We start from the raw sequence: 26,448 nt of genomic DNA on the forward strand, positions 1-26,448 counted from the left end.
TGTCAATGTGTGCATGTGTGTGCACTTATGCACACTGTTGTGTCTGGGCACACATACACACAAACAGTTGAGGATTGCCTTTGTGCCTTTGCTTAGTTAGTTAGTTGTTGGTTTTTGGGTCCAGCGGACCATATTGGCCAAATCAGGACCCCTGCCTTTGCTTGATTGTGTGTATAATTTGCATGAGTTAAATACAGTGGCACCCCATTTTAAAACCTCAAATAGTATGAGAAAATCAGGTCTGACGTAATGAACAGAAAGTCTGAGAAAGCAGGGTCTTAAAATCGGGAACTGATCTTGTAGGAAAAACTGTTGGCCAAACCACCCAAGTTGAATGCAAACTTCTTTCTTTTTGCAGCTTAGACCAAGTTGAGGAGGCCTACAACACAATCCAACCTCTACACACATCTCTCAAAGACTTGATGGAAGAAAATAGCCAGTTTTGTCAGGTTAGTAACGTACGACACTGAAAACCTTTTCACCAGTTTCTGTGTAAATATATATCCACATTGTAGCTGAGCTGTGCAGTGGAACACCCTTTTTAAGACCTCCAAAAATCTGAGAAAATCAGGTCTTAAAATGGAGGGAGTCTTAAAATGCGGGTAAATGTACAGACATGAAGAAGAAAAATCGGAGAAAAAAGGGTTTTCTTCTTCTTCCCCGTTCATGGGCTTAGACTCTCACGTTCACTCATGTTTTTAGCACGACTGGGTATTTACGTGTATGACCGTTTTTACCCCGCCATTCCTGCAGCAGAAGCCGATTTCGGGGGAGGCATGCTGGGTATTTTCGTGTTTCTATAACCCACCGAACTCTGACATGGATTACAGGATCTTTTTCATGCGCATTTGCATGTACACACAGAGGGTGTTATTAGTCACAAGCAAGTCTGCACATAAGTTGACCTGGGAGATCGGAAAAATCTCCACTCTTAACCCACCAGGCGGCATGCAGCGACCGGGATTCGAACTCACGACCTCCCGATTACTGGCCGACGTCTTACTACCTCGCCACTGCGCCCGTCAAAAGGGTTTTAAAAAGAAGAAGTTATTAGTCTGCCGATCACCTCTTCATAACGACCACCTGCTCATTGCGAGCACCCTATAAGATCCCCAACGAGGTTTGGTTTAAACAAACAAAAAATTCATCTTTCCATTGCAACCATTTGTTTGTTGAGACCACCTTTGGTCAGTCTGTCGTGTGTTCGTTATTATAGACAGGTTTTACTGTAATGACTGGAACCCCCTTTTAAGACTTCCAAAAATCTGAGAAAATCAGGTCTTATAAGAGAGGGATCAGTCTTAAAATGGAGGTAAATTTACAGAGGTTGTGAACAGAAAATCAGAAAAAGCAAGGTCTTAAGAATTTGTTTGTTTGTTTGTTTGTTTGTTTGTTTGCTTGACGCCCAGCCGACCACGAAGGGCCATATCAGGGCGGTGCTGCTTTGACATATAACGTGCGCCACACACAAGACAGAAGTCGCAGCACAGGCTTCATGTCTCACCCAGTCACATTATTCTGACACACCGGACCAACCAGTCCTAGCACTAACCCCATAATGCCAGACGCCAGGCGGAGCAGCCACTAGATTGCCAATTTTAAAGTCTTAGGTATGACCCGGCCGGGGTTTGAACCCACGACCTCCCGATCACGGGGCGGACGTCTTACCACCAGGCCAACCATGCGGGTCAAGGTCTTAAAAAGGAAGAAGTCTTAAATTGGGGGGTCTTAAAAGGGGGGTTCCACTGTAGTGTAATTCAGTTTTCCTGTTGTTTTCTTACAGCTTGCGGCAGCACAGGAGAACTTGAAACACATCTTTACCGTACCGGAGAGTGTGAAGAAGACCAAGGATCTCATCTATGAAGGAAAACTACTGCAGGCCCACAAACAGTCAGTTTAGTTTTTTATGCTATTTTTTTTTCTGTTTACTTTTTTCTTTGTTGGTTAAATTGAAGAGCAAGCTAGAGAGAAAGGTTGGGAAAACTGGATCTAAAGTTTATAAATCTCGAGTTACCAAACCTAAGGGCTATGTGTCCCAATATGGAAGTGACGTCACAAGAGTTGAAATTTTGAGATTCATTCAGTGGCTTTCATTAGGATTGTATAGCCACGATTGTATAGAATAGACAAATTCCAAAATTAACTTTGTCGGGTTTGTGTATGGGTGGTGGAAGAGTGAATACCCTTGCCAAAACCTCTGACAAACATTGGAGGGGCCAATCATTAGCGAGGGGTGCGTTAAAAACACATGCTCCTGTCCAATGTTTTTTTGGTTTTTTTTCGTCTTTACACCTGTTCCTTGTCCCGTTGTGCTCTCACACCGCCCCGTCCCTGCACTCACTGCTCCAACCACCTCTGAATTTCGTTTCGCTGCCAGACTTGTCGATTTTACAGACGCTCCTGTCCAATGTTTGTCAGAGGTTTTGGCAAGGGTATTCACTCTTCCACAAACCTGACAGAGTTATTTCCACAAATTGTCTATTAGTAAGGGATCTGTATGCCAATTAATGAATTCATTAAGTCTGAAATTAGTGTCTTCTTTTTCTGCGTTCGTGGGCTGAAACTCCCACGTACACTTGTGTTTTTGCACGAGTGGAATTTTACGTGTATGACCGTTTTTACCCCGCCATTTAGGCAGCCATACGCCGCTTTCGGAGGAAGCATGCTGGGTATTTTCGTGTTTCTATAACCCACCGAACTCCGACATGGAATACAGGATCTTTTCCGTGCGCACTTGGTCTTGAGCTTGCAAGTACACACGAAGGAGGATAAAGCACTAGCAGGTCTGCACATAAGTTGACCTGGGAGATCGGAAAAATCTCCACACTTAACCCACCAGGCGGCCGCGGCCGGGATTCGAACCCTCGAACTTCCGATTAAGAGGCCGACGTCTTACCACCCCACCACAGCGCCCGTCTGAAATTAGTGTAATCGTAGCAATTTCTTTTCCACATGAATTCTGGGTTGAACTTTGTCCCATGTATAATATTGCGCTGAGTAAAGTTTTTTTCTGTTTTGGTTGCAGCCTGACAGATCTGGAGATGTCTCGTGACGACCTGTTACTGGCGATGCATCGTCAGCCCAACAAGAGCCCCACAGATAATAACGTAAGTCTGATACAGTGGAACCCCCCTTTTAAGACGTCCTAAAATCTGAGAAAATCAGGTCTTATAAAGAGGGGAGTCTTAAAATGGGGGTACATTTACACAGGTTAGGAACAGAAATTCAGAAAAATCATGGTCTTAAAAAGGAGGAAGCCTTAAATTGGGGGGTCTTAAAAGGGGGTTTCACTGTAGCTGTGGGGATATAGCTCAGTTGGTAGCTCGCTGGATTTTTATTCAGTTGGCCGCTGTCAGCGAGAGTTCGATCCCAGGTTCGGCGGAAATTTATTTCAGAGTCAACTTTGTGTGCAGACTCTCTTCGGTGTCCGAACTCCCCCCCGTGTACACTACATTGGGTGTGCACGTTAAAGATCCCACGATTGACAAAAGGGTCTTTCCTGGCAAAATTGCTTAGGCACAGTTAATAATTGTCTACCTATACCCGTGTGACTTGGAATAATAGGCCGTGAAAGGTAAATATGCGCCGAAATGGCTGCAATTACCGGCCGTATAAAATTTCATCTCACACGGCATCACTGCAGAGCGCCTAGAACTGTACCCACGGAATATGCGCGATATAAGCCTCATTGATTGATTGATTGAAGACAGATAGATTGCCAGTGTTCCCAGGTCAAACTCAGCAATTGGGAAAGGTTAGCAAATGAAGCTTGTAATTCGAAACACAGAACTTTTCCACAGCTTTTTGTGAGCTTGTTTCAAAACATGTTGGGCTGACACAGCGGTGTCTGTGACGTCCGGCCCCTCCTATCAGAGGACACCTTCCTTGAAAGGACACTTTCTGTTGTTCTTTTGTGTATTATCTCCACTACAATGTACCTTTCATGACAGGCCACCCACAATGTAAGGACATTTTGACTGGTCGCAAGTAAGTGTGTTCTTTCATTACAAGTACCACTGTAGTTATTTACTCAGATGCTAAGGGCATGATTTTCAAAACAAAAAAACCTGGGGGAGGGATTGGGAAGTGGCATGTTTTTAGACTCTTTTACAGTTCCAAGATCTCATGCCTGTAGTGTCTTTGATACTGTGGAACCCCCCTTTTAAGATGTCCAAATCCCCCCGCGAGTTAGGGGGAAGAATTTACCCGATGCTCCCCAGCATGTCGTAAGAGGCGACTAACGGATTCTGTTTCTCCTTTTACCCTTGTTAAGTGTTTCTTGTATAGAATATAGTCAATTTTTGTAAAGATTTTAGTCAAGCAGTATGTAAGAAATGGTAAGTCCTTTGTACTGGAAACTTGCATTCTCCCAGTAAGGTAATATATTGTACTACGTTGCAAGCCCCTGGAGCAAATTTTTGATTAGTGCTTTTGTGAAAGTGGCTCTATCCCATCTCCCCCCCTTTCCCCGTCGCGATATAACCTTCGTGGTTGAAAACGACGTTAAACACCAAATAAAGAAAGAAAGATGTCCCAAACTCTGAGAAAATCCTGCATCAAAAGGGAGGGACGCGAGTCTTAAATTGGAGGTAAATTTACCAGCAAGTCTGAAAAATTCAGGTGTTAAAAAGGACGAGGTCTTAAACTAGGGGGTCAGGGCGGGGATGTAGCTCAGTCGGTAGCGTGCTGGATTTGTATCCAGTTGGCTGCTGTCAGCGTGAGTTCGTCCCCACGTTCGGCGAGAGATTAATTTATCAGAGTCAACTTTGTGTGGAGACTCTCCTCGGTGTCCGAACACCCCCCGTGTGTACACACAAGCACAAGACCAAGTGCGCACGAAAAAGATCCTGTAATCCATGTCAGAGTTCGGTGGGTTATAGAAACACGAAAATACCCAGCATGCTTCCTCCGAAAACGGCGTATGGCTGCCTTAATGGCGGGATAAAAAACGGTCATACACGTACAATTCCACTCGTGCAAAAACACGAGTGTACGTGGGAGTTTCAGCCCACGAACGCAGAAGAAGAAGAAGAAACTAGGGTGTCTTGAAAGAGGAGTTCCACTGTATTTTGTTTTTGTGAACGTGCAGATGTTGGGTCGCTACTTCACAGAGGTACAGGAGCTGTCCAAAGAGCTGGGCAAACAGCTGTGGGTCATCCTTCAGAGAATGCTCATTTCTGTGCGCCGAGAGCCAACGCTCATCGTCACATCTCTCAGAATCATTGAACGAGAAGAGAGGTGGGTAGGCCTGGCGCGTGTTTCTTTCATGCAAGACTTGCTCGCCATTTTTTTCCCGCATAGCTCAGCACCTCCAAGGCATGCTAGCATTCTCTCGTCAAATGCTATAGTGTTCCTCGCGGCGAGAATTGCCCAAGAAACGGTACTTCCTCGCCCAACCGGCTTCACTCGCCAATTCTTGCCTTAAGAAACAGGGGACAGCACTGTGCAAGGGCCATGTTCTCCAGAAACGTCCATTACAGTTGAACCCCCATTTTAGACCTCAAAAAGTCCTAAGAAAATCAGGTCTTTTAAAATTGAGTTTCAGTGCCTGTTATTCTCACAGGTGCCAGGAGATTGTTTTGAGAGAATAATGCATCAATTCTTTCAATTTCATCGAGTTTCAATGCTTGTTATTCTCACAGTTGCCAAGAGATTGTTTTGAGAGAATAATGCTTCAACGCTTTCAATTTCATCGAGTTTCAGTGCTTGTTATTCTCACAGTTGCCAGGAGATTGTTTTGAGAGAATAATGCTTCAACGCTTTCAATTTCATCGAGTTTCAGTGCCTGTTATTCTCACAGGTGCCAGGAGATTGGTTCCGCAAAAGTCTCACTTTATCTTTTTTCACATGTCGTACTACGCATTGAGAGTGCTTACTTCCCTTTCTTTCTAAGATCTCAGGAGACTTGTTTTGCAGGTGTCTCTCTCATTGTTATTGTCTGTATTAAGAGCGATTACTTCCCTTTGTTTCTTAACATTATTTTTTTGGATAATGTCTTTGATGATGTCATATCCGGCTTTTAGTGAAAGTTGAGGTGGCACTGTCACGCCCTCATTTTTTCAAACAAATTGATTTATCATTTTGGTGAAGCAATCTTCGATGAAACCCGGACTATGGGATTGCATTTCAGCTTGGAAGCTTCAAAATTAATGCAGGAGTTTGGTCATTAAACATCTGAAAATTCTAATTAAACTTAAAATTTTAGTTATTGATTCAAAAAATTATTTCATCTTATTCTTTATCATATTTCCTGATTCCAAAAACATATAGGTGTGTTATGTTTGGATCAAAAAGATTAGATAGTAAAAAGAATATAGAAAATTGCGCTTTTCTGTGAAGCGTTATAATTATGCTACTGCGCTATGCTGGCTTAATTGTCACTTCAAGCGACTGCAAGCGAGCCGGGTGCAGGTTCTCCCCATATCGCCATTGCTGCAGCAGGTCACTCAGAATTGTAGTACATGTGTAGAAACTGTGTATCAAGTGTTAGATCGACAGGAAGCGACTGAAGTGACTGTGTGTACGGATATATCCGTACAAGGTCAGATAGAGCCATATGAGTGGGTACGGATATATATCCGTACCTAGGAGACAATGAGTTAATGAATGCCGCAGTGCATTCAGTTTCATTCTGTGAATGCTACAGATTGACTAAATGTATTAATTTAGCTTCACGCAACTTGTTTTTTTGTGTGCTATAGGATGGACAATGCGTGGAGGAAGAAGCAGGAGCAGACTGGGTTCATGCCCCCCGGGCGCCCCAAGGAATGGAGAAAGCAGTGTTTCAGTGTTTTGGAACAGAGCATTGCTGCCAGGTAGGTGGATTGTTTGATAATAAGTGTAGTGAGTTACCCCCTTTAATTAACAGGAGCAGACTGGGTTCATGCCCCATGGGCGCCCCAAGAAATGGAGAAAGCAGTGTTTCAGTGTTCTGGAACAGAGCATTGCTGCCAGGTAGGTGGATATTTGATAATAAGTGTAGTGAGTTACCCCCTTTAATTAAGAGGAGCAGACTGGGTTCATGCCCCCCGGGCACCCCAAGAAATGGAGAAAGCAGTGTTTCGATGTGCTAGAACAGAGCATTATTTGCTGCCAGGTAGGACAGTGGATCGTTTGATAATAAGTGTAATAAGTTACCCTCTTTAAGAGGAGCAGACTTGGTCCCCCGGACGCCCCAAGAAATGGAAAAAGCAGTGTTTCGATGTGCTAGAACAGAGCATTATTTGCTGCCAGGTAGGTGGATCGTTTGATAAGTGTAGTGAGTTACCTCCCTTTTAAGACCTGTCGGGTTACTAGTATTCTTGTAGAGAGCAGTGTTACAAAGTTCTGGAAATGTGAGTCTTGTTATTGGAACGTTATATTTGTAACAAAACAAAACGTTATGTTCACATATTTTTGACACAGCTGACAGACAGACAAACACTTATCACACAGAAAATAAACTTATCTGACAAATTGTCCAAAGCTCACTCGGAAGACACAAGCGAGATAATGATCGTCATTATTACTGAAGAAAGGACAAAAATGACTTCCAAATTTTGGATTTGTTGCCATGTAGGCAAATGATTCAATCATTTTATTAATAATAATAATAATAATAAATGAGCATTTATATAGCGCAACATCATAACTTTACAATTATGCTCTTTGCGCTTGACACATTTAAAATTAAAACACAGTAATACAAGCATTTACAACTAACATTCATAGTCAACAACGCTTAATTAAAAGCATACACCATCAAACATACATTACAAAAGATTCTTCCACTAAGTAATAATATTATTGTCATGGTTACGATCATAAAGATGAGGAGACAGAGGAGGAGACAGAGGAAGGTAAAGTTTTATAAGGATTATATCAATCAGGGTAAAGAAGAGAGAGCATAACTTTTGTCGGATATAACAGTCTATTAGCATTGATGATGACAATGTTGACGACAGTAATGATCTTGAGAAATGACGATGGTAATGAAGATGATGACGAACGAGGACGATGATGATGATGATGATGATGATGATGATGATGATGATGATGATGATTAAAATGAAGAGATAAGTGTTGAAATCATGATGATGACAACGATGATGATGATGATGGTGATGATGATGATGATATGAACAAATAATTCTCCCAATTGAGCTTTTTCTTATAGTTCAATTGACAGATTTAATCAATTCATGACATCTTTTCTGGATTTGTGTTTGTTATCAGAATCGAAGGGAGCCAGTTAGAATCTCGTGACGAAAACAAGATGTGGCTGGTGAGGCACCTGGAGATCACTCGTCAACTGATGATCGACGACCTGAAAGTCGTCAAGGTAGGTGTTGATTTCTACCTGAAACTTGAACTGAGAAACTAAAGGACGTAAGCACTCCAGAGGCATATGACATTTGCAACAAGAGTCAGTGAGCGTTAGTATGCAGTACCAATCTCCTGGCACGTATCTGAGAGAATAATGCTTCAATGCTTTCAATTTCATTGGGTTTTTTTGTTGTTTTTTTTTGTTTTGTTTTTTAAACGCCCAGCCGACCACGAAGGGCCATATCAGGGCGGTGCTGCTTTGACATTTTAACGTGCGCCACACACAAGACAGAAGTCGCAGCACAGGCTTCATGTCTCACCCAGTCACATTATTCTGACACCGGACCAACCAGTCCTAGCACTAACCCCATAATGCCAGACGCCAGGCGGAGCAGCCACTAGATTGCCAATTTTAAAGTCTTAGGTATGACCCGGCCGGGGTTCGAACCCACGACCTCCCGATCACGGGGCGGACGCCTTACCACTAGGCCAACCGTGCCGTTCAATTCAATTTCATTGAGTTTCAATGCTTGTTATTCTCACAGGTGCAAGGAGACTGGTTCTGCACGACTCTCCTGGCACCTAAAAGAATAACAAGCTTTAAAGGTGGTCGTCTACATTTCTGCTTTTTTTTCAATAATCTTATGGTTAGATTTCGATACAAAATTATGTCAAATGATGAATGAACCCTGGGGAAAAAAGTTATATAGAAAAAAAAATATATGTAAAAAAAGATTTTATTTTTGGGTAGCGTGACTCACGCTTCCAATATTTTGTTTGCTGAGAACATGTGCTTTGCCTAAAAATACTGACCAATCAAATTCATGTCACTATGCTTATAGCCACGCCCAAACAAGTGCAGCAACAGTTTGACACTGGAGCGCTGTCCACGCTTTTTTTTGAAACGCACAAAATGCATGGGATTTGAGAGGAGTTTTGCGCTTGGCATTTTCCAAATAAGGATATCCTACTATGAGTACTACGCTGGAATACTACAATGAATTTTCAAACGGCCACACTGCAGGCTTCGTCTTTCCTGATCGAAAGGGGGTGTATTGTTGATATTTGTAGATAATAGACTCTGCATTGTAATGGTCAAATGGCGATTTTGGTATAAAAATGTAGACAAGGACCTTTAAAATGAACAAGCAAATTTCATCCTCAATGGGGCTCTGGCTCATTTGATTGAGATACTATCGGAAACTTCCTTCAATGAACTGCAAACAAAGATGCAAACCGACACAGGATATAGCTCAGTTGGTAGCGCGCTGGATTTGTATTCAGTTGGCCGCTGTCAGCGTGAGTTCGATCCCAGGTTCGGCGGAAATTTATTTCACAGAGTCAACTTTGTGTGCAGACTCTCTTAGGTGTCCGAACCTCCCCCCGTGTACACTACATTGGGTGTGCACGTTAAAGATCCCACGATTGACAAAAGGGTCTTTCCTGGCAAAATTGCTTAGGCACAGTTAATAATTGTCTACCTATACCCGTGTGACTTGGAATAATAGGCCGTGAAAGGTAAATATGCGCCGAAATGGCTGCAATCTACTGGCCGTATAAAATTTCATCTCACACGGCATCACTGCAGAGCGCCTAGAACTGTACCCACGGAATATGCGCGATATAAGACTCATTGATTGATTGATTGATTGACAGGTCTGTGCAAACTAAAAAGTGTTGTATTTTTTTGTGTTTCAGACTCTACTTCCACCAGTGTGTCCGCCAGAATACAACATTGTGAAAACATACACTTCCATGTACCACAAGGCTCTTTCACAGCATGTGAGTGGATTCTCATGTTGAAGTGTGTGTGTGTGCTTGCGTGCATGTGTGTGTGTGTTTGTGTGTGTGTGTGCTTGCATGCATGTGTGTGTTTGCATGCATGTGCATGTGTGTGTGTGTGTGTGTGTGTGTGTGTGTGTGTGTACGTGTGTTTGTGTTTGTGTGTATGCATTTAAGTGCGTGCGTGCATGTGTGAGTGTGTGTTTTTGTCCGTTTGTGTGTGTGTGTATTTGTGTGTAAGTGTGTGTGTGGTTGTACATTTGTATAAGCGTTTGTGGTGTTCATTTGAGTGTAATGTCTTTGCAAATGTTTTTGAATTTAACTGGTATATATAGCCTAGCTAGCAATTTACTAATAAACTGCTATTTTCTCATTACCAAACAGCTGCAGGAACTGATCGCTCAGGAACTTGAGGGCAACGAGATTGTGTCTCTCCTGCAATGGGTCGGAGCTTATGAGTAAGTTAGCATTCAATATTACTCCAGACCTGGGAACCCATACGACTTCTCCGTATTCTGTACGCTTGATTGTCTAGAAAACGATCAGTACGGTCAGTGGAAAAAAATACGACGAGAACAATTCCTAGATTACTTTTCTACACACGCGAATCCCGAAGCCGATCCAGTATTTTGACACATGATTACAGTTTTTGTGAGTAAACACTAAAAGAAGCATTTGTTTTAAATGTATTGGTAAACTGAATTAGCGGTGCGACGGACGCGTGTGAAACATGTTTAAATTATGAATGTTCAAATGCTGTGTGCATGGAGTGTGCTAATTTTTCTGAAAATACAGCAAGTTTGTTTGAGAATTACTCCAAGTGCAAAACAGGGGTTCCTAAGTCTGTTACTCTTTTTTGCACCTTACTTTGTCAGGTATGGGAATAGACAAATTTCAAAAATAACTTTTTCGGGTTTGCATGGGTTTTTACTCAGACGAACATTGGAGGAAGCCATTATCACTATCGAGGGGTGTATCGGAAACATGGAGACAGGAGCATGTGTGATTAGTTCTTTGTCAGAGGAAAAACAAGGGTACTCGACTCTTTCACATCCTCCCGCGGGTTAGGGGGAAGAATTTACCCGATGCTCCCCAGCATGTCGTAAGAGGCGACTAACGGATTCTGTTTCTCCTTTTACCCTTGTTAAGTGTCTCTTGTATAGAATATAGTCAATGTTTGTAAAGATTTTAGTCACGCAGTATGTAAGAAATGTTAAGTCCTTTGTACTGGAAACTTGCATTCTCCCAGTAAGGTCATATATTGTACTACGTTGCAAGCCCCTGGAGCAATTTTTTGATTAGTGCTTTTGTGAACAAGAAACAATTGACAAGTGGCTCTATCCCATCTCCCCCCTTTCCTTGTCGCGATAACCTTGAACGGTTGAAAACGACGTTAAACACCAAATAAAGAAAGACTCTTTCACAACCCATATAAACCAAACAGACTTATTTCCGAAAATCAGAAATTTTCTGTGTCTGTGAGAAAAATAATTTAGGGTTATCAGCTTACTCTGTATGTGTGTGTGTGTGTGTGTGTGAGTGTGCATGTTTGTGCCCTAAAGGTTCTATTTTTGACTTTTTTATGAAGCACTTTATGTTATATGTCTATTTAAAACCTGAAAAATAGGGAGGATAAGATGTATATAGCCCTGCGAGGTTATCCTCATGGAAATTGGTATTATTGCTTTGAACTTGAGTTCTTTATCCTGCACATGAGTGCATCCGCGGCTGTGTGGACACCGAGGAGAGTCTGAACAAAGCTGACTCCAGGAAATAAATCCCTCGCCGAATGTGGGGATCGAACCCATGCCAATAGAGCCAACTGGTTTTGAAGCCAGCGCCGCGACCGACTGAGCTATCTCCCCACCCTAAATACATAATAAATTTGTTATCATAAGGGGCAAATTATACCTGCGCAGAGTCAGCGGCACTGCATGCTGCAATTATAGGGATTATTACGAGTACTTGGCCTGTTTTCTTTTCACGCAACGCGTAGCGGGCTGGGAAAAAAAATTACCTCAATAATCTGCAGTGTGTCATCTGTGCCGCTGACTGTGCACAGGTGTAATTTGCCCCTAATACATTTGTGAATGATCATCTTGGGTGTGTGTGTATTCATGATAAACTTTCACCCTTTTCAGCTCGCCAGAATTAATGAGACACCCGGAGGTCAATATGGATGCCAAGGAGTTTGGTCCCCTGCTGGAACATAACTTCATCGTTCGCTTACAGAATGAGTAAGCAACTTCAGGCTTTTTTGTCTTTTTGTAAACGTCTGGTTTCCCCAGAAAAGCATTCTTTTTACCTGTGGAAGTTAACTGTAGTTCGAGGTGTGAAAGAGAGCAATATTTTGGCTGAGTTTACACATATGCTGGTTGTATTTTCAAGAAAATTGAGTTTCAAAAAGCAGCTAGTTTGTTATAGAACACTGAAGGGGGTAACAGATCTGGGAACCCATAAGATTTTGTCATATTTTGTACTCTAATTGTTTTTGGCTCACGTAAGTGTAGCCTATGCGATCGTAACTTTGTCTGTCTGTGCGTGCGTATGTGCGTGCGTGTGTATGTCTGTGGTAGAAACTTTAACATTTCGTCATTTGAAGACGTCACATTATGACGTAAGAGGGTTAGACGTCACGCGAAGGAATCACTGAAAGTCTCGGTCATTGTTATTTTGAGCGGGCCGAGACTAGTTGGCAGTCGTGTCCCTGTAAGTAGGCTACATGCAGACAGACAGATCTAGATCTGTGTGTGTGTATGTGTGACGGAGTGATTGAGTTTGTGCTACTGTTTGTCGATTTCTTACGTGAGCCTTGAAGGCTTCGCCTCTTGTTTAAAATACAGTCAGTGCCATTGGGAAAAACATGATCTAAGGGAAAAATGTCTTGACTAATTTTTCTCATGAGTATTTTTAGGATGCCATTCCAGTATTTTGATATACATGCAGTTACAGTGAAATCTTGATCTCCAGAAATCTGAGAAAATCAAGTATTAACAAGTCGCGTGAAGCGATATAAAAACATTTGCAGTCAGTCGGTATCAAACTAAAAGATCTGAACACCCAACGAAAGCGCAGTGAAGCTGACTTATAATGCTCTCAGAGTATAGTGTGGGGAACCCAAATGAGCTCACACGTGACCAGAGTTTCTGGAACGCTGAAGAAGAAGACAAAAGATCAAGTCACCACAAAACTTGACTAAATGTAAAAAGGAGGGAGTTGTAAGTAAAACCTAGGGACATTTACAGATTTTTATCGCAAATCCCAGTAAAAAAAACCTGTCATGCAACATATCTTCTTCTTCTTCTTCTGCGTTCGTGGGCTGAAACTCCCACGTACACTCGTGTTTTTGCACGAGTGGATTTGTACGTGTATATGGCCGTTTTTACCCCGCCATTTAGGCAGCCATACGCCGCTTTTGGGGGAAGCATGCTGGGTATTTTTGTGTTTCTATAACCCACCGAACTCTGACATGGATTACAGGATCTTTTCCGTGCGCACTTGGTCTTGTGCTTGCGTGCAGGCCGGCGATGTACACACGAAGGGGAATAAGCCAGGTTGATCTGGGAGATCGGAAAAATCTCTACACTTAACCCACCAGGCGGCCGCGGCCGGGATTTGAACCCTCGACCTTCCAATTAAGAGGCCGACGTCTTACCACCTCGCCACAGCGCCTGTCATACAAAATATCAACCATAGGCAATTACAACTGTACGCTGATTTCATTTGCAGTATTTTCCATTACAGTATTTTTCATTCATGTGGGGTGGTTTTTCCCCAGGTACAGTTACTGTTCTCCATGGAAACGACTTCCTGCCTGTCCCTCAGGTTATTATTGAATGTATAATCATAGATTCTATGCTTGATTTATTTGCGTGTAGGTACATGAAGACTATGCGACAGAATATTGCAGAATGGAGCAGAAACACACTGCGCTCAGATGTCAAGGTACGAACATAAGCTAAATTGTTCCTCTTTTGTTTTTTTCTTTTCTTTTTTGCATTTATTCAATTTTGTTGTTGTTTTACCTGTCCAAAGATGTACTGGCCAATTGGTTGCATGAGGATGAAGAAATCAACTACATTGGAACCCCCCTTTTAAGACTTCCAAACATTTGAGAAAATCAGGTTTTATAAAAAGGAGCTAGGGAGTCTTAAAATGGGAGTCAATTTGTTTGTTTGTTTGTTTGTTTGTTTGCTTAACCCCCAGCCGACCACGAAGGGCCATATCAGGGCGGTGCTGCTTTGACATATAACGTGCGTCACACACAAAACAGAAGTCGCAGCACAGGCTTCATGTCTCACCCAGTTAAGCAAACAAACAAACAAACAAACAAAATGTCTCACCCAGTCACATTAGTCAATATAACACTTACCTCGACAGTACTATTCTTGCACATTATCTATTATAGGCCGAAAAAATTGGACAAAACGCTGAGTGGGTACAATTATCTCCCATAACCATGCGCCACCGTGGATCCCAAGCACTGTCCGAGTGCTTCCCCCTTACAGGATGTAGGTGGCGCGTCCTCTTTCTTTTTTCGCGCGTGTCAGACCGGCTGTGTTTCTGCTACGCTCCCGGATTATTTTGGACTAAGAGGCTTCTTTTCTGTGTGGACTATCACCTGTTGGATTATTGTGTGTTTTTCCACTTCTGGCTTGAGGCTACGTTGTGTTTCCTTCAACTTGTGCCTCCGTTTTTGTGTGGCGGACTCGGCGTGCCTCCCGTCCTACTTCGTGGTGACCGGTCGTCTGCTTCTCGTTTCGCCGCATTCACTTGAGTATTGACCTAAATTTTCTTTGAATTTTGTTAATTCTCGGTCTTTAAGGGTACGTACAGGGCGAGGTAGGATGTCTCGTCCTGTTTTGGGCTCTGGTTCTACGGAACCAGAGTCTGCCGGGGGCAACCCTTCTCCGGGCGCCCAGCGTCATGTTTTACGCACGGAGAAGGGGATCTTTCGGCGCTCCGACTCTCCCTCCCCAAACGCTTTGCGTTTGCGGCGAGGGAGGGCGGAGAAAGCCTGTTTGAGCAAGCTCAATGCGAGCTTGCTCAAACAGGCTGGGCTTGAGCCTGGGACTTCGGGCGGGGCTGCGCCGTCGAAGGTTCGGGGAAGGTCGAGGGGAAAGAAAAAGCTTCTTTCTCCTTCTCCTTCAGTGGAACAAGCTTCCCCCCCTTCGACGCCGTTGTCCGGCCCTCAGTCTCAGACTTCAGCTCCTCCCGGTTTCAAGCCTGGGGGGAAGGTTTCCTTCTCCTCCCTGGCTCGAATCCGGGGGCAGGTCGATTCCCAACCCTCTTTGGGGGTTGGTGAATCCGATCTAGGGGCTACTGGAGAGACTCAGGTTTTGACAGCCAACGGCCATACCACGTTGTAAACACCGGTTCTCGTCCGACCACCGAAGTTAAGCAACGTCGGGCCCGGTTAGTACTTGGATGGGTGACCGCCTGGGAACACCGGGTGCAGTTGGCATTAAAATCTTCCTTTTCCGGTGCCTCTCCTGTGCCCTCCTCGGTTTCCACCGCTGTGGAAGCCAGGAGGGACACGGGTCCTCCTCTGAACTCCCTCGCTGGGTCGTCTGCTGCTGTTTCGACAGTAGTTTCGGCCTCCTGGGGGGGGAGATCGGAGGAGATGACGGGGTCTCTGAATTCCCTCCCCGCTGGGGTTGGGATGCGAATTGACCCCGTTCAGGGCGGTCCTGTGGGGGCAGGGGTTTCAGGCTTCGTGCCTACGACCACTGCTACTACGGTTCCCTCTGACGTCCGTGTGACTGGTGGCTGTCCCTCTTGATAAGACGCTCCGGCCGACTAGTTACTGGACGTGGAGGTGTTCGACAGAACGTGGTACTTCTGTCGAATGGTCAGGGCGACGGGAACATTGTTTCTGTTGCTCAGACCGACACCTCCGACCGGACCGTCTTGACCCCACGCCATTCCTTAGCGTCTGGTGTTCGGGTGACGGATGGTCCGGACCAAGGGTCCGGAACGTTCCAGGCTTACGGGTCGGGATCGAACCGGACCCACGGGTCCCGACTGGACTTGACCTCCGGGTTTGGTCCGGACGGGACCCATGGTACGGGACCGTACCGGACCTTAGGGTCCGGTGCGGGACAGTACCTCTGGCCCTTGCCGGACCCCCGGACCTACGGGTCCGGATGGTACGGTACGGGACCAGTGGTTCGGTCGGGACCGGACCACCCGACCACCTCTGTTGGTCTGGGTGGTCTGGCACCGAACCGGAACACACCGGACCTACGGGTCCGGATGGTACGGTACCGGACCAGTGGTCCGGTCGGGGCCGGACCACTCGACCACCTCTGTTGGTCCGGGTGGTCTGGCACCGAACCGGACCATGCCGGACCTACGGGTCCGGATGGTACGGTATGTCCACGTCCGACCGAGCCACCCGAACACTTTTGTGGGTACGGATGGTTCGGTACCGAACGGGACCTCCGGATGCTACGGGACCGGACCGAACCTACGGGTTCGGATGGTCCGGTACCGGACCAGTGGTCCGGTCCGAACCGGACCACCCGACCACCTCTGTTGGTCCGGATGGTCTGTCACCAAACCGGACCATACCGGACCACCGGACCTACGGGTCCGGATGGTACGGTAGGTCCACGTCCGGACCGAACCACCCGAACACTTCTGTGGGTACGGATGGTTCGGTGCCGTACGGGACCTCCGGATGGTACGGGACCGGACCACAGGACCGGAACACCGGACCACCCTATCGGATCGGTCCGGACCACCCGACCACCTCTGTTGGTCCGGATGGTCTGGCACCGAACCGGACCTACGGGTCCGGATGGTACGGTATGTCCACGTCCGGACCGAGCCACCCGAACACTTCTGTGGGTACGGGTGGTTCGGTGCCGAACGGGACCTCCGGATGGTACGGGACCGGACCGAACCTACGGGTTCGGATGGTCCGGTACCGGACCACCCGACCACCTCTGTTGGTCCGGATGGTCTGGCACCGGACCATACCGGACCACCGGACTTACGGGTCCGGATGGTACGGTGTGTCCACGTCCGGACCGAACCACCCGAACACTTCTGTGGGTACGGATGGTTCGGTGCCGAACGGGACCTCCGGATGGTACGGGACCGGACCGGAACACCGGACCGGAACACCGGACCACCCTACCGGACCGGTCCGGACCACCCGACCACCTCTGTTGGTCCGGATGGTCTGGCACCGAACCGGACCTACGGGTCCGGATGGTACGGTACGTCCACGCCCGGACCGAGCCACCCGAACACTTCTGTGCGTACGGATGGTTCGGTGCCGAACAGGACCTCCGGATGGTACCGGACCTACGGGTCCGGACCTACGGGTCCGGATGGCCCGGTGCCGGACCACCCGACCACCTCTGTTGGTCTAGATGGTCTGGCACCGAACCGGACCATACCGGACCACGGGTCCGGATGGTACGGTATGTCCACGTCCGGACCTAACCACCCGAACACTTCTGTGGGTACGATGGTTCGGTGCCGAACGGGACCTCCGGATGGTCCGGCACCGGACCGGAACACCGGACCACCCTACCGGACCGGATCGGCACCCCCGACCGGACCGGACCATTTCTTTTCTGATCAGACCCGATGGGTTCCTGTTCAGTCTATAAATGGCGGGGGTTCGTTGGCTGGGCTGACCCAACAGTCGCAGGGTTGTTGTTTTTCTCCCCCTTCGGCTGCTGGAGACGTTTCGTCTTTGGGGCAGGGGTCTTCGCGGCCTCTTGCTTCTGTGGGCGTTTCTTCACAGCCTGCTTCATCGCTTTCGGCTCTTCCCCCTCAAGCTCCCTACACTCCTGCTTTTGAGGAGTTGTCGGGAAGTGAAGAGGAGAGTGAGTCGGAGGACGATAGGGAGGAGGATCAGGGTCGCCTTGAGGTTAACACTGATCCTCTACCCTTGCCGGTTTCTGATGGAACTTCCGAAGCTATGCTTCGTACTTTCCAACAGTACATGACAGACATCACGCGGCGTCTTGACGTCACGGATGCCTCTCTTAAGCGTCTGTCGTCTAGTGTTGACACACAGGACCTGGACCCGGGGTCTGAGGACGAGAGGCAGGAGGCTCGTCCTCGCACAGCTAGAAGGACGTTTGAACAGTTTCAGGACGTCCTTCCCTGAGACGCCCTCTCGTCCTTTGAGTCCGCTTCGGCCCGGGCGCGGGAGGCTCACGCCGCGTCTGCCGGCGGCTCGTTTTATGAACGATCCGTCCGCCGGCAATTCGCGTTCCACCCTAGTCTTAGTGCCACGGTGGAAGCGGCAGCACATCGCCTGAGGAGTACAGATTCACGTGCAAACGCGACCTATGTTCCTCGGGAGGACGCGGGTTCAGTGCCATGCTTTCCTTCGGGAGGCGCACCTCCACTGTTTCCTCGTGTCCAATCTGTTTCGTCCCTCCCTTTTCCCTTTGACTCTCGAACTCTCCCTTTCCAGACTTCGAGTGTTTAGGGTGGGGCTGACGGTGATGTGTTCGTTGGGGAGGTGCCTTCGGTCAAGAAGGTGGAACTGAGCTCTGCTTCGTTCCACAATCTTGAGGCCACCGTTTCTTCCACAGTCGAGGCCCAATCACAGGCCTTGACATGGATGAGCACGCTGTCCACACTGTTGGACCCTCCCGATCGGGCAGAGTCCGATTCCACTCGGGTCCTTGACACGGTTCGAGTGGATCGGGCTTTGCATGCCGTGCGATCGTGCGTGACGTCTGCGGCAGAATTGGCCATTGGAACACGGGTCCACTTTATTGGCCCTGTTCCGTGATCATTTTCTGCCTACTTCTATAGTGCCTCCGGATATGAGGAAGAGTCTGAGGAACACGTTTCCTCAGCCTTCTTCCCTCTTTCATCCGGACACTGTTCGTTCTGTGGTGGAGTCCACACGCCAGAGGAACACTGATTCTCTGATGGTTGGCCTCGCTGCTTCGGCGACGGCGGCGGGGAGTAAGAGAAGTGCTACAGTCACCTCCAGCTCCCAGCCTCAGAAGAAGAAGAAGAAGAAGCCAGTTTCACTGCCTCCTTCTTCCTCCTCTTAGGCGCCTGTTGCGTTCCCAAGCAAGACGAAGGGTGCTCAGACAGGTAAGGGGAAGCAGCACCACCAGGGGGGGTGGTCGCAAGCCTGCGCCTGCCCGCCAGCAGAATTTTCAGTGAGTCCCGGCCCTACGTTGACGCCCCCTCAAGTTGCCCCTCTTTCGTCCGTCGGTTCCCTTTTTCGGGCCCGCGGCATGTGGGGCAGACTGGTCTCCAACCAGTTTTTCTTGAGGGTGGTGTGGTCGGGGTTTTCTCTACCGCTGTCGTCACAACCTCCATTGTCCGCTCTACCCTGGACGTTCCCCCCTCCTCGAGACCCTGCCAGATGGCAGGCTCTTCAGGACGAGGTGAACTCGTTGGTCGAGAAGAAGGCGGTCTACCCCCTTTCTCAGCCTTCTCCGGGGTTCTGCTCCCGCCTGTTCACCGTCCCCAAAAAGGACGGCCGGTTCAGGCCGGTGTTGGACCTCTCCACCTTGAACTTGTACCTTCACAGGTGCAAGTTCAAGATGGAAACCCCTTCGTCGGTCCGGTTGGCCATCCGGCCAAACGATTGGGCCATGTCTGGGACCTCCAGGATGCTTACTTCCACATCCTGGTGGCCCCGGGGTACCGACATCTGCTCCGGTTCGTTTGGGAGGGCACAGTGTTCGAGTTTCGGGCCCTCCCATTCGGCCTGTCCTTGGCCCCTCTGATTTTCAACGGGGACAACAACACCACATGCTTAACTTACCTTCGCCACCAGGGGGGCACCAATTCTCGGTCCCTCTACCTGTTGGCGGAGGAGATTCTGCTCTGGTGCCAGACCAATCAGGTCCGGATGTCAGTCCAGTTCGTTCCGGGGAAACTGAACGCCCTGGTCGACATTCTCAGTCGGGGCGATCAGGTTCTCTCCACAGAATGGACCATCGCTCACAACGTTCTACAGCGTCTGTGGGCAAGGTGGGACCGTCCTCTGATCGATCGGTTCGCAACTCGATTCAGCGCTCGGCTTCCCAGGTACGTCAGCCCCTTTCGAGACATGAATGCGTTCCACTTGGACGCATTCACTCTCTTGTGGAGGCTCCTCGATGCTTACGCCTATCCCCCGACATCTCTGATTCCGAGGGTGCTGGCAAAATATCTGCAGGAACGACCAAGACTGATTTTGGTCGCGCCTTACTGGCCAACAGCTCTGTGGTTTCCAGATCTTCGCGGTCTCACCCACGTAGACCCTCTACCTCTGGATCTGGACGGGGGAGGTCTGCTCCAGCCTCGATCATGCCTCCCTCATCCACGTCCAGAGAGTCTGTGCTTGACCGCATGGCTCTTGTGCGCTCCAAACTGCTTGCACTAGGATTGCACAAGAGTTCAGTAGAGTTTTCCTTGAACGCTAAGAGGCGATCAACTAATCAGCTCTACGACTTACGCTGGAGAGCTTGGGCCACCTTCGCCTTGTCCAAGGGGATAAAGCCGCTTTATCCCTCAACACAGGACTTGGCCAACTTCCTGGTGGAAGTGTATCAAAAGAAGAGTCTTTCTTCTAAGACTCTTCTTGGATACAGATCTGCCATCGCTTCCACGATTGCGGCCGCTACTGGTCGCAGACCTGAACACTTGATCAGGTCCTCCCTCATCGCTAATGTCCTTTCGGGTATTAGCAATGCAGCGGTGTCTAAACCTCGGGTTTCATTTCCCAAGGGGGATGTCTTTCTGGTCCTCAAACTCCTGCGTAGCAATGAGTTTGAACCCCTGGCAGGCATCAGTATCAAGTTGCTGATTTTTAAGACTAATTGTTCCTCATCGCTTTAGCCACTTGCCGTAGACTCAGTGGTATTCAAGCTTTGAGTGGCCTGGACTTTGACATTGAGTTCACCACACAGCAGTGGTTGCCAGCATGGTCACGTCAGTCTAAGGTATGTTTCTTGGGTATATTTTCTTTTACGGTAGTACTGTTCGAAAATTGCCTGGGTATCTTAATCCTTGGATTTAAGTGATTTTGATTAAGGAGTTTAATACTGACATATCACCCTCACACCACTCTGGTATTCTGTGCAAGAATAGTACTGTCGAGGTAAGTGTTATATTGACTGTAAGGCTTCTTTTTAAGCCTACTGTCTATATGATACTTACCGAGACAGTACTATTAGAGTTTCCCTCCCGCCTCCCCTCTTGATATGTTATGGGCTTTTTGAGGGTCTGCAGCTCATAAAGAAAGAGGACGCGCCACCTACATCCTGTAAGGGGGAAGCACTCGGACAGTGCTTGGGATCCACGGTGGCGCATGGTTATGGGAGATAATTGTACCCACTCAGCGTTTTGTCCAATTTTTTCGGCCTATAATAGATAATGTGCAAGAATAGTACTGTCTCGGTAAGTATCATATAGACAGTAGGCTTAAAAAGAAGCCTTACATTCTGACACCGGACCAACCAGTCCTAGCACTAACCCCATAATGCCAGACGCCAGGCGGAGCAGCCACTAGATTGCCAATTTTAAAGTCTTAGGTATGACCCGGCCGAGGTTTGAACCCATGACCTCCCGATCACGGGGCTGACGCCTTACCACTAGGCCAACCGTGCCGGTGGGAGTCAATTTACAGAGGTTATGAACAGAAAATATGAGAAAACAGGGTCTTTAAAAGGAGGGAGTCTTAAAAGGGAGGTTCCACTGTATTCAAGTTTTGATTGTTTTCTTCTTCTTCTGCGTTCGTTGGCTGAAACTCCCACGTACACTCGTGTTTTTGCACGAGTCACCAGGATTTTTACGTGTATGACCATTTTTTACCCCGCCATTTAGACAAACGAAGAACTTTTCACTCATTTCCATTTAATTATTCAATTACCATGCCTATGGTGCGTTATCGAGAAATTTTGCCAGTGTGCATCTAGCTTAGGGTACAGTGGATTACCCAGATTCTTCAGATTTGTCAAATTCGCCACCTCCCCTCAATAGGTCAGATCAATTAATTTCCCTTTAAGTGAGAAGGGCACTGTGATCTACTATGCACATTTGTATGAGTTTGTGTTCCGTTACAATCACTGGCAAAGTGGAGATAATCTGGAAAGGTAACCTGAGTTTAGACAGTGAATGCACCTAGAGGGGGGGGGGGGTTGATGGTGGATATCAGAGAGAGAGAGAGGAAGGGTGAGAAAGAAAGAAAGTGTGTGTGTGTGGGTCTGTGTGTGTGGGTCTGTGTGTGTGTGGGTCTGTGTGTGTGGGTCTGTGTGTGTGTGGGTCTGTGTGTGTGTGGGTCTGTGTGTGTGTGGGTCTGTGTGTGTGTGGGTCTGTGTGTGTGGGTCTCTGTGTGTGGGTCTGTGTGTGTGTGGGTCTGTGTGTGTGTGTGTGCCTGTGTGGGTGTATGTGTGTGCGTGGGTCTGTGTGTGTGTGTCTGTGTGTGTGGGTCTGTGTGTGTGTGGGTCTGTGTGTGTGTGTGGGTCTGTGTGTGTGGGTCTGTGTGTGTGGGTCTGTGTGTGTGTGGGTCTCTGTGTGTGTGGGTCTGTGTGTGTGTGGGTCTGTGTGTGTGGGGGTCTGTGTGTGTGTGGGTCTGTATGGGTATGTGCCTGTGTGGGTATGTGTGTGTGTGTGTGCTGTGAGCTTTTGGCAGAAGCCTGAGTGCTGTTTAAATTTCTATTGAATTAATGATGTTATTTCTGAACATCGTCTATTCTTGCTTGTCACTTCTGACAGGACTGGCAAAAGGAGGGACCACCAGAGGCTGACGGGGATGGATACTACAACACTCCTCTGCCTGTCATCATTTTCCAGATGATGGAGCAAAATGTGAGTGGTGATGTGGTTGTTATGGTAACGATGGGAGATGATGTTTGTGTATGTAAGTGTGTGTGTGTGTGTGTAAGAGAGAGAGAGAGAGAGAGAGAGAGAGAGAGAGAGAGAGAGAGATAGATAGTCTGTGTCAGTGTGTGAGTGTGTGTGTGCGTGCATGCTTGTGTGTGGGGATTCATGCATGCTTGTGTGCATGTGTGTGAATAAGTATGTGTGACTTTGCAAAGCTAAGATGAAGAAAGTAATTTTATCTTATTTCACACTCTTTTTTTTAAACGTATTGTGCATCAATGACAGTTTTAAAAAAAAAGCAAACTAAAAACATCGTTTTATATTATGCGCCAGAAGATTAGACTACCATACATCCAAAGAGAGTAGTCTAGTACCTGCTGTTCAGACTTTGTCGTGGGACAGAGTTTTCTTCCACATGAGATTATGTTGATTGTTTAAAGAAGCTTTCAGTTTCTCTCATGCTTGAGTTACAAAGGGCAAAGAAGGTAAGCATGAGATATGAAACTATAATTGTTTTGCCCATCCCATTGTGGAGTGATGTTGCCATGGTTTCTCTTACAGATGCAAGTGGCACAGATCATCGGCCAGGAGTTGGTGAAGAAGGTGCTGGAACTCTTCACAGATGAGCTCAACCGTTTTGCACATGAATACAACAGTGAGCCATTGTTTTCTTTGACTTGACTTGGTTCAGTGTCTGCCTGTGTAAAGTTTGTGGACATGTTTTTCTTGTTGTTGTTGTTGTTGTTGTTTTTGTTGTTTTTTGGAAATAAATCTCATGTTCTATGGAGCTGAAAATGTTTGTTGTTGTTGTTGTTGTTTGTTTGTTGTTTGTTTGTTTGTTTGTTTATTTTTAATGAGGCACAAAGTTGAAAACGTTCAGTTTGTTTTGAATTGATTGTGAGAATGTCTGCATGTCTGCATGTGTGGTTTGTCTGTTTGTGAGTGTCTGTGTGTGCATGTACAGTCTGTCTGTATTGACAAAGAAACCTATTAGAAACCTTCATAATTGCCACTTAATTGAGTACAAACAGTTTGTGTTTAGTTGTGTGCATTTTTGTATGTGGAATTGTCTGAATCAAACTTATGGCATTGATGAAATGTTTTCCAGATGAGATCAAGAGCTATCGAGAGAAACATCTGGGAGACAGAAAAGAGCCCAAGTTCTTTGTGCATTATATGGTGAGTGCAGTTAGTGCATGCACACTATATATTTGTTAATTAAAAAAAAGTTTAAAAAATAAAGCAAGGTTAAAGTTTGTTACTGTTTAATTCAGGACAAAGCAAAACATTGTGTGTTTTAATCGAGATCGATGGGCTCAAAATGCATACATTACAATGTTGTAATTGTGTTTTTTTGCAGTCATTTATTTGAAATTTGTGCACATTTTATGCCAAAACTGTACAACACTTATCTTAGCAGGTATTTACATTACTCATTATTAGTGTCCAACATTTTATGAAGATGCCAGATATTCATTCGACAGTTTTTACACACCATGCGCCCCCTAAAGAAAGAACCTCCCCCCCCTTTAAGAGCCCCCAGTTTAAGGCTCCCTCCCTTTTCAGACCGCAGCCGTTTTCTCAGACTCTCTGTTCATAACCTCTGTAAGTTTTACACTACATTGGGGTGTGCACGTTAAAGATCCCACGATTGACAAAAGGGTCTTTCCTGGCAAAATTGTATGGGCATAGATAAAAAAATGTCCACCAAAATACCCGTGTGACTTGGAATAATAGGTCGTGAAAAGTAGGATATGCGCCGAAATGGCTGCGATCTGCTGGTCGATGTGAATGCATGATGTATTGTGTAAAAAAATTCCATCTCACACGGCATAAATAGATCCCTGCGCCTTGAGTCCGAGTCTGGAGATACGCGCGCGATATAAGACTTCATATAATAAGTTTTTCCCCATTTTAAGACTCCCTGGTGTTTAAGACCTAATTTTCTCAGATTTTTGAAGTCTTAAAAGGGGGGGTTCCTCCACACCAGAGATTCAGTTTTGTGACACCATTGCACCCCCTTAAGAAAGACAAGTGTACGTACAACCTCGTTTCTTATTTTTTTGCTTTTTAGATTGCCAACATCAACAACTGTCTGAGTTTTGGCGAGTACATGAGGATGCTTCGTCGTCGCTACCTGAAGAAAGACGAATACGAAGAGGAGGGGGCGGAGGAAGACACGGAAACTATCCGCAAAGATCGCTTCCAGCAGCTGACGGAGCACTTTACCACAATTGCCAACAGCTGGTGTGTCTTTTGTACATCTACTGTTTTTTTAACACTAAATTTCTTCTCATGACTGTCTGCATTACAGCAGAAACCCCCTTTCAACCCTAACACTGGTGCAATTCTGTAACACATGTTACACAGCCACTGGTGAATTAACAGAGAGAAAAATAAAGAAAAACGGTCTTATAGGTTTTCGCATCCATGGGAGGTAATCGGAACGGACCAAACAGACTGAGCCAGTAGCGCGACATATGCCGTGACAACCAGGTGACAGTATACGTAAAGTAGCGCGACATATGTCGCGACAACCAGCCTAAGGGTTAAGACTTTAAAAACTACCGGCACGGTTGGCCTAGTGGTAAGGCGTCCGCCCGTGATCGGGAGGTCGTGGGTTCGAACCCCGGCCGGGTCATGCCTAAGACTTTAAAATTGGCAATCTAGTGGCTGCTCCGCCTTGCGTCTGGCATTATGGGGTTAGTGCTAGGCCTGGTTGGTCCGGTGTCAGAATAATGCGACTGGGTGAGACATGAAGCCTGTGCTGCGACTTCTGTCTTGTGTGTGGCGCACGTTATATGTCAAAGCAGCACCGCCCTGATATGGCCCTTCGTGGTGCAGCTGGGCGTTAAGCAAACAAACAAACAAACAAACTTTAAAAACTCTGAGAAAATCAGATCTTAAAAAAGAAGGAGATTTCAAATGAGGTACAGTGGAACCCCCCTTTTAAGACCTTCAGTAATCTGAAAATCAGGTCTTAAAAAGGAGGGAGTCTTAAAATGGGGGTAAATTTACAGAGTTTATGAACAGAACATCTGAGAAAACAGGGTCTTAAAAAGGAGGGAGTCTTAAAATGGGGGTAAATTTACAAGGTTTATGAACAGAACATCTGAGAAAACAGGGTCTTAAAAGGGAGGGGGTCTTAAAAAGGAGGTTCCACTGTAAATTTACAGAGGTTATGGGTATAAATGCCCGTGATCTTTAGCGTTGTAAATTCATAGCTCACAATCCAGTGCCATTATTGACTTAATTTTAATACAAGTCCCTTTAATCAAATCAGGAATAAGTGTGCCTTTAAGGCTTTTTGTCTAATTTGATACAACTGTGACTCAGACCTATGAGTGTCAAACTCACAGTGAGGTATAACTATTTTCTTTAACATTTCAGAAGTGGAAAATAACTGATAAAACACATCTTAAAAGTGGCAGTCTGTCCTATTCTGTATATGATCGATTATCATTGTTTGCTTTGCTGTAGCAGTATAAAATTCAAGACAAGGGATTACAGTGCAAATCCCCTTTTGATAACGCCTAAACCACGCACACACCTGGG

At 46.4% G+C, this 26,448-nt stretch overlaps 1 protein-coding gene and 1 non-coding gene across 3 annotated transcripts in view; both read left to right on the forward strand.

Annotated features, from left to right (window-relative positions):
* Nucleotides 1-26,448, forward strand: part of LOC138980075 (exocyst complex component 3-like) — a 39,587-nt gene that overhangs the window by 3,744 nt on the left and 9,395 nt on the right. For both annotated transcript variants that reach the window (XM_070352876.1, XM_070352877.1), the window contains exons 5-18: nt 359-449; nt 1,784-1,890; nt 3,026-3,107; nt 5,090-5,238; nt 6,702-6,815; nt 8,215-8,320; nt 10,003-10,086; nt 10,471-10,544; nt 12,228-12,323; nt 13,965-14,031; nt 22,786-22,878; nt 23,455-23,548; nt 24,002-24,072; nt 24,968-25,140. In XM_070352876.1, coding sequence (XP_070208977.1) covers nt 359-449; nt 1,784-1,890; nt 3,026-3,107; nt 5,090-5,238; nt 6,702-6,815; nt 8,215-8,320; nt 10,003-10,086; nt 10,471-10,544; nt 12,228-12,323; nt 13,965-14,031; nt 22,786-22,878; nt 23,455-23,548; nt 24,002-24,072; nt 24,968-25,140 — 1,401 coding nt within the window. The remainder of the gene's footprint in view (nt 1-358; nt 450-1,783; nt 1,891-3,025; nt 3,108-5,089; nt 5,239-6,701; nt 6,816-8,214; nt 8,321-10,002; nt 10,087-10,470; nt 10,545-12,227; nt 12,324-13,964; nt 14,032-22,785; nt 22,879-23,454; nt 23,549-24,001; nt 24,073-24,967; nt 25,141-26,448) is intronic.
* On the forward strand, nt 15,432-15,550 carry LOC138980961 (5S ribosomal RNA). Its single transcript, XR_011460527.1, has one exon. It is a non-coding gene; the product is annotated as a 5S ribosomal RNA (ribosomal RNA).

The sequence above is a fragment of the Littorina saxatilis genome, linkage group LG11 (assembly GCF_037325665.1).
Source record: "Littorina saxatilis isolate snail1 linkage group LG11, US_GU_Lsax_2.0, whole genome shotgun sequence".
Taxonomy (NCBI): domain Eukaryota; kingdom Metazoa; phylum Mollusca; class Gastropoda; order Littorinimorpha; family Littorinidae; genus Littorina; species Littorina saxatilis.